This window comes from Lolium rigidum, chromosome 3 (assembly GCF_022539505.1).
Source record: "Lolium rigidum isolate FL_2022 chromosome 3, APGP_CSIRO_Lrig_0.1, whole genome shotgun sequence".
Taxonomy (NCBI): Eukaryota; Viridiplantae; Streptophyta; class Magnoliopsida; order Poales; family Poaceae; genus Lolium; species Lolium rigidum.
Window position 1 is genome coordinate 372,673,418 of NC_061510.1, and position 8,563 is coordinate 372,681,980.

At 42.1% G+C, this 8,563-nt stretch overlaps 1 protein-coding gene across 1 annotated transcript; it reads left to right on the forward strand.

Moving 5' to 3' along the window:
• Positions 1-5,046: 5,046 nt before the first annotated feature.
• On the forward strand, positions 5,047-7,191 carry LOC124704284 (probable histone H2A variant 3). Its single transcript, XM_047236527.1, has 3 exons — positions 5,047-5,096; positions 5,218-5,365; positions 6,665-7,191. Exons 2-3 carry the CDS (start codon positions 5,249-5,251, stop codon positions 6,959-6,961), a joined length of 414 nt encoding a protein of 137 aa, XP_047092483.1. The 5' UTR covers positions 5,047-5,096; positions 5,218-5,248; the 3' UTR covers positions 6,962-7,191.
• Positions 7,192-8,563: the final 1,372 nt, after the last annotated feature.

An 8,563-nucleotide genomic window follows, 5' to 3' on the forward strand; every position in this document is an offset into this window, starting at 1 on the left:
TTTCATGAACAATAACTTTACAAGTTTGAAAAATGTGATCCAATAATTTAGGCTTCCAGCTACGCCATTAGTAAAACAAAGAACCATGTAACTATGTTTAGCTATTGCATAGGAAATAAGGACCATTAGTATAAAAAAATATATTCAATGAAGATTTGAATATTGTATAGATGCATAGAAGTCATAAAAAATTACAAATAAGTAATTCACTTTTGTGATGCATCCATGAACAAAAATCTAGCAACATAACTCCAAAATGTAGCAACTTTATTTAGCTACAGAGCATGAGCATATAGAGATGTACATGAAACCATGAAATGTGAATGTTCAACCATAAATTTGTAGCATGAGAAAAAGATTCAAAGCAAGCATGACTAAAACACAACCATCACATTTCTTGCAAATTTTGAAGCAGGATTCAAGAAAGAAGTTAAGAATGTCATACCTATATATGGTGTGGCCTGCCGTGTCTTGATTCATGCCACTGGTATGAAGAAAAAAATAGAAGAACCATGTGGTGATCACAAAAATAACAGTGTCATGCAAACATCAATTCAATTTGCACACCAAGAATTAGGTTATTGTATTTGATTCAGAGAATTTGGTTATACTTGGTTTCAACACATAGTCAAACTAGACTGCAGTTGATAGAGATGGCAACCTCAAAAAGTGCAAACCAAATCTCTCAATTTGTAGGTAGAATTTAGTTTAATAGAAAGAAAACAAGCATATATACCACTATCAAGTCAATAGTGCACCTCCATGGTAGTACAAGGAAAATAAATAGGTTTCAAACCGATTGATGCTAACCGACTCAGTAACATATCAATGTTAAAAAGAATGTATATGTTTTTAGCATGCACATATAAGCATATATACCATCTAGGATAAATCTATCAGTTCAATTTGCCACATGTCGGCATCACTCTTGAAACTCTATCCGGTGAAAATGTTCTTGAAGCGGGTGAACATATGAAAGAGGATTTGAGGTAGAAAATACTAAAAATTTATAGAACCAAATAAGTGATAAAGGAAGAATCATTATGGAAATGAGGATATGAATCATCCATATATACATAATAAGGAAGATAATTTTCAATGGAAAAAGGTGGAACTAAATATAAATATTATCTTGAACATTAATAATATAAGTGAAATAACTATAAGGACCATGTCGACGCCACCATATCAAACTATAGCATATATAAAAACTAAGTTCACAGTTTGCCAGAAGATTTGGATACTTATGAAGTTAGTGCACGTAATAAAAAAATTAGAGTCGAGTTTTGAAAATGCTAGACCTAGCATGCAAAATAATTATGAAGTCACTGCATTTAATCAAATTGTAGGTTAGCCATAATAATTAGCCTTATGTAGTATTAAACATTGAACGCACCTTTGCCTCTACCTGATCAAAACTTCTACATTTCATGTACTGCTCATATGCAACAATACATGTGCTAAGCAACATAGGAATAATCAATCTCCCCATGCAGCAATACATTTTTCTACTTGGAGATATTTCAGTTTGCTACCAACTGTTTTGCTTATAGGCAACCCGAAATTTCTACTATCTTGGACCAAGAAATACCTAATGCGAGAAAATAATACAAGGAAGAGCACTCATATAATTTCTTTTCCTTCAACCCTAGAGCAACCTGGAAAATAGAAAACAATGATACTAAGACAACACTCATCTCACATGTTACCCATTTGTTTCACAAACCAAGACCAAAGAAAAAAAAAGGTAATCTTACTTGGACATGAGGCTGGTTATTAGCATGTGGACAGCTGGTGCTTTCATTAGGAAATTTGTGATGATATATTGTCAAACTCCATTTGACTATTTTCATCTGCTCTGCACCTGCAACAATACTCATATTCATTCAATTGTCTAATATGCTTGCCTGGAGTGGGGCACTAAGTCAACATCGAGACAAGATATCACGGGATGCAAGATCATGTATAAACTGGCAAATTCAACACTCATGTAATGCTCAAACCTATGTACCGAAGAAATTCCACCATTTGTCAACCTAGAACTCTTCTCTATATTTTTGTATAAAGTCAGATATTTGGATTGTAAATTGTTACAAAGAACTCTTATCCTCTATCCAGTTTAATTTATAGGTTATGCATGAAGTTTCTGACAAAAAGTAATCATAGATACCAATAGAATCATCAACAAATCTTTAACACACTTTCTCCAACACATGAACAACAATACTAAACAAAGAAGCCCAGGTGGGAACTGTTATAGAGCTACATCAAATACAGCCACCATTTGGACATTGAGAATTTGAGATAGCATGCATGCGCTGTAAAATCGGTACCTATATTATTCAGAATTTAATAAATTATATTGATTAGCAATTATTTTAGAGGGAATACACATCACTTATAATTTTTTTCACTGATACAATACCATGAAGACCAGATGTGGCACTGAAAACTAGAAGAAGTGCAAAAACAAGACCAAACGTCACAATCCCGAGGGGAAGGCATGTAAATACATTGCAATTGTCATGACTTGGATAAATTTCATCAGTCTTGAGTCAGGCTTTAGTCATTCATTCACCAAAAGAAATAAGCAAATACACGTACTTAACAATTCATCTCATGGAAAGAACACATCAAGACAAAATATATGTCTAGTATATTGGCAATACGAGTGTGCCAACCGTCAGTTGACTGTGAAGAGCATTAGTACTATTTTTCACCAAGAATTTAAAACCTTCGGCCAGAGAAAGTTTCACTAACACCAAAAAAAGGAATAGATACGCATCATGAACATCAACAATTAGTAAGTGATAAAAACATTGTGTAAACCTATTAGATAAGATTGGTCAAGCATCATATACCAAATAAGGATGTACCAAAGAAATTAACTAATATAGTATCAAGAGAAACCATAAGTATGACGTTGATGGGTAGAGTAGCTAGCAAGCAATACCCTGATTTTATACCTTGAATCCATCTTTGATGAAATCGAGAAAGGAGTCATCCTAAATGCATAAATGGAATAAGATTGACTCACCAATTTGGTATATGCATCATAAATTGGGGCCTCCCAAAAATTATATTTGCTACCTCTAGCTACATATAGAGAATGTAAAATTGTCAACCAATTTAACTGAGAAACTGAGACCATACCCACAAATAAACAAGCTCAGACTATCTGTATCATTCTTGTTGCCTCCATTGGTGAAAATGTTGCTAAGACCACATAAGGAAGGACACCGACACAAAAGAATCCCAGCCTCACATTTCCTTCCTCCTTCCTAGCAAAAAAACCCGCTTAGGTAGCAAAGTAATATTCTCTTAGCTTGCATTACATATTTCTCTGTAAGCTAGAGTCAAGAAGAGATTTGTAAGAAATTTATTACTATTTCTTTGGCAAATCATATTTGGTAAATGGTGTTATCCAACAATTTCCCTTTCACACTAATTACTTATATGTCTTAGAGTGCAATGGTAAAATACTTTACATTTTGTAGCTTACAAAAGAAGAAGTTACTATGGTAATCCATTGCAATACTAAACAAAGCCAAAGCCTGGTTAAAGAAAGTACTTGAACTAATAGCGTCAAAATAATGTAGGTCGCCTTCCGAGGAACAACATTGGATTTCTATGCATGAATAAGGTCGATGAGGTAACTTCTTTTATCCGCTTGAAGGACAAACTCTACCCTTTGAGTACCAGAACCAACTCTTCCAACAACAAAGAAGATGTAGTCCTTAAGGAAATCTAAAGCAAGAAGCTGTAGGAAAAAAACATGACCAATAAAATAGATGGGTACAAGAAACAACCTAACATATAATGTTTTTCGTGCCATATGAGATAAGTAGAAGACTAACAAAACAATGGCAAACTATTTTCTGACCATATCCAAAAATAGAATTTTCCATATGCCATATGAGTCGTACATATGCAAAAACAATAATGTCCACCAATTGTCATTATTCACAAAATAATTGCAAAATATTTTCTTACCATATGCCATATGAATTGTTCATTCCTAGCACCGAATTACAATTAATCCTAGCGCACTAAATTACAATTCATAACCTACTATTTCAGATCCATAGAAACACCAAACGAGATCTAGAGAGAGAGAACCAAACACCATCTTGATTGAGATGAGGCGGATGAGAAGGATAGGATGGAGGATCGTTGTTGGAAGATGCATACCCTTGAGAGGAGAGTCAACACGCAGTTACCGGCGCCCAGATGTCGTTGCTGTGGGTGGCCATGGTGCTAGGGAGGCGTCGACAGAGGCCGAGCTCGTCGCGTGGCCCATCTCTGCATCTTGTAGCCGGCTGCTTAGAGAGAGAGGGGAGGTGAGATGGGAAAGAGAGAGATCTGAAAAAGGTGGAGAGGCTAGGAGGCGTACCTGCGGGCGAACGTTGCTGCTGGTAGCCATGGAGGCGGGGACATGCCATCGAAGGCCGAGCTTATCGAGCCCCTCCGGTCCAGATCCTCGTCGAGGGGAACAACAACGACGACCCAACGAGATTGCTGGCTAGGGTTTTGAGGAGGGGAGCAGGAGATGGACTAGGTAAGGGGACAAAAGGAGGCGTAACCATGGGGAAACCCCATCTCTCTCCATGGCCAACGAGGGAGGGGAGCTTCCATGACCGGCGTGCCCCATACCCGGCGACAAAGGGCAGGCCGCCGCGCAGCGGCGGCGCCATCCTCTGTCCACAGCTACCTAACCCTAATTTGGCAATGAAATATCGATTTTGCCCCTGTTACCCTAGCAAAACCACGATATAGCCACCGCCGCGTCTCTCCCCTCTCTTTCCACCTCGCACGGAGCAATACTTACACACGGTCGCTGACAAGCGGGGCCACATGAAAAGCAGGTCCACAAATCAGTGAGCCAGACTAGGATGTCTAGTGGTATGGGAATTTAGCGGTCATACAAAAGGACGGCCAGGATCAGTTTCGCAGCTGCATCGGACGGCGCAGACCACGAACGCTTATTTTCCGTCCTTTATAAAATCCCCACCAAACCAGACCAAGAGCCCACACTCCACAAGCCAGGAAAAAAATCGGTCGCGTCGCGTGAGGAGAAGGGAAGCCAGGCGAAAAAGGTAGGGGCTCCCCCGCTAATCCTATCCGAAATTCCAATTCCCCGCTATTTTGGACGCGGGATCCGCCCGATTCGCGCCCCGATCTGCTCTGATTCGGCGGATTTGGTCTCGTTTTCGACAGGTCGCGTTCGAAGCGGAGCGGAGCAGAGGAGATGGCCGGGAAGGGAGGCAAGGGCTTGCTCGCGGCCAAGACGACGGCGGCCAAGACTGCGGAGAAGGACAAGGGGAAGAAGGCCCCCATCTCGCGCTCCTCCCGCGCCGGCCTGCAGGTGAGCGACCTCGCGACCTCGCTTTGCTTTGCTCTGCTTTGACCGCCCCCGTACGCGGGCTTAGATTTGGTTTGAATTCGAAGCGTCCAGCTCGCGCTTGCCGTCCGGCCGTGGTATTCTAGTGGTTTCGCGGCTGGCCGGCTCTAGGGCACGCGTCTTGGTAGCTGCAGAGAGGTGATTGCGCGCTGTTTAGTTCGTTAGGCTCGGCATGGGTTAGGTTCTTGCGTGGATTGTATGATCTGCTGTGCGCACCAGTTTGGGTGGGGTTTTAGAGGTTCAAGAAGTCGTGTAGTCTCCACTTAATATTTGTAGATCTGGAGAAGCATTTGGTCTGTCTAGCTGTGTTTAGTGGGCTGGAGTTTCCATCACGATCATGTCTATTCGATTTGGTCGTGGGCGCTTCTATTGGGATCAGAAGTTTTGAACTGTTTACCTTTTCGTCTTAGCAGTGGTTTTGGTTCGTGATGGTAACATGAGCTAATAGAGTGGTATACTTTAGATGATTGTAGATTTTGTGATGGGTACAGTTCATTGTCCATTTGGTCTGTAGATGGGTGGTGAGGCTGCAGTGCTGTTACCAGTAATGATTGTAGGAGACTGGAAGTTGGGGAATATGGATAGAGATCATGCCACTGCGTGTTAACTATCTTGGGTGTATGTAAGGGTGGGGCGTTGAGCTGTTGAGGCTGTTGAGTTGTTAGAGAGGAAGGCGCTGATCTTGGGCTCTGGGACCACCTGTGGTACTTGACCTGCCCTAGGAGGCGCAGTTACTATTTTGAACTTTCAAGGCATAGACTACTCCACTTCGTCCTAGTTTCACTGTGTGTATGTATATGCTGTTGTAAAATCATTCTCAAGTCATAACCCACTTTAACTGTGTTTAATCTTCTTGGCATCATGTACTACTCAAACAAGGATAGCTTGTTAACATATGCTGGTCTGTGACGCTGACTTGTGTGTCATGCCTTTTGCTGTTGCATCTGTTTTGCAGTCCACTTCAAGTAGGTGATTGGACCATGTGGTCAATTGGTCCATGGTAGTGTTTAAATTTACGAATATCTTCTTATTGACTTTGCATTTTGCAGCTTGAGTGCCTAAGTTTGTGGGTCCCGTTAGTCAGATGTTTCAGAAAATCCTGCTAAGACGCTTCAATTTGGGTGTTTGCATGCTTTGATTACTGGTGTATAAACATGGTTGATTCTGTTATTGTTATGCAGTTTTTGTGCAGAGGAGTTTATTATATCTGATGATTTTGTGACTTGCTCCCCTTTCTAATTTTTTTGTTATGCTGTATTACAGTTCCCTGTTGGCCGTATCCATCGTCAGCTGAAGCAAAGGACTCAGGCGAATGGCCGTGTTGGTGCTACTGCGGCTGTCTACTCTGCTGCTATCCTGGAGTACCTGACTGCTGAGGTTCTTGAGCTGGCCGGCAACGCTAGCAAGGATCTGAAGGTGAAGCGTATCACCCCTCGCCATCTTCAGCTGGCCATCCGTGGAGATGAAGAGCTCGACACCCTCATCAAGGGTACCATCGCTGGTGGAGGTGTGATCCCGCACATCCACAAGTCCCTCATCAACAAGTCTTCCAAGGAGTGAAGAGAATAGCAAAGGAGTATCTTAGCTTAAATCGAGACATTCCCTCACTCCGTGTGGGATGAGTTTATCTTCATATCGTTTAGCTTATTAGCTATGCTTCCAGATCGAAGTAATCCATCTGTGTAATGCTTCCCTGGTACTGCTTCCGTTATTTGGACCATTGGATTTGTGTTCGTTTGTTGACTTTGTGATAGACCCTGAATGCAAAACTTCTTAAAATGTTTTGAGTAGTTGTTGGCTGTCTTCTATTCCAGTTGTCTGCATCTGCTTTTCCTTCTTGGATTACTGTTTTTCTTTATGATTTCTGGAGTATAGCTCAGTGGAATGTGGATTTGGTGGAGTTCAAATACACAGAGCTGGACGGTGCAATATCTCACTGCGAATCAGGAGGGAACTGAGGGATGTACACTGATTGCAGACAGCTGTTGCAGCTCTACGACTTCGGAATGTTGTTGCTGCTGCTGCAGTGTGCGTGTAGTGAACATGCCTGATCCGAATCAGATGCAGCGATCATCACTGACGCACAATTGCTGTTTGCTTGACTTCTGCGAAGAGTCAAGACTGCAACAGGTGAGTATCATTGTTATTATACGCTTGTATCTGACTGGATTCAGCATTCCAGCTTAGACATGAGGCAGATGTGGTCAGTCTGTTGATTCTTTTAATGGCATCGGCTAAAGGAGTGTACGCCTCCTTTCGCAAGTCGCAGCTTCCTAGCGCCAATGAATGGCATTCTCTTGGTTGCAGTTTCACTCACTTTTCACCACCGTCAGTCCAACAGGGCCTTGCGTGGCAGGAGCTGCACACCAGCCATGTTTCACTGACTAGTGAGATTGCTGTGGTCGCTGTCCTGAGCACGTAGCGGGAATGGCATGGAAAGCGCAGGAAACGTCTAGGAAAACAAGTAGACCCCCAAGTTTTTCCACAAAGCGCGCCGCCCAGCGTCCACAGCGCATTTGAGTAATTGTTGGCCGTCTCCTATTTGGACCATTGGATTTGTGTTCGTTTGTTGACTTTGTGATAGACTCTGAATGCAAAACTTCTTAAAATGCTTTGAGTAATTGTTGGACGTTTCCTGTTCGAGTTGTCTGCATCTACTTTCCTTCTTGAGTTACTATTGTTCTGATTTCTGGAGTATAGCTCAGTGAAAGGCAGAACTGAAGGGGCTCACATAGACGATCATAGAGTTGTGTGATTGGTCTGCGAGCCAGGAGGGAAGTATACTGACTGCAGATACCTGTTGCAGGTCTAGGACGGTGGAACGTTGATGCTGCTGCTGCAGCAGTAAGCTGCTATGTGAGCAATGTGCATGCCTGATCCTAAGCAGATGCAGTGATCATCAGTGATGCACAACTGCCGTTTCCATGTCAGCTGTTTCCTATTATCAGTTTTGGCAGGCCCCTATTCCAGTTATCTGCATCATCTTTCCTTCTTGGCCTACCGTTTTTGTTCTAATTTGTCGAGTACAGCTCAGCTGATGGCCGAGTTGAAGAGGCTCAGATACACATAGCAGGCCATGAAATTTCTCGCGAGTCAAGAGCAAAGTATGCTGATGCAGTTGGCCGCTGCAGGTCTACGACTGGAATGTTGCTGCTGCAGCAG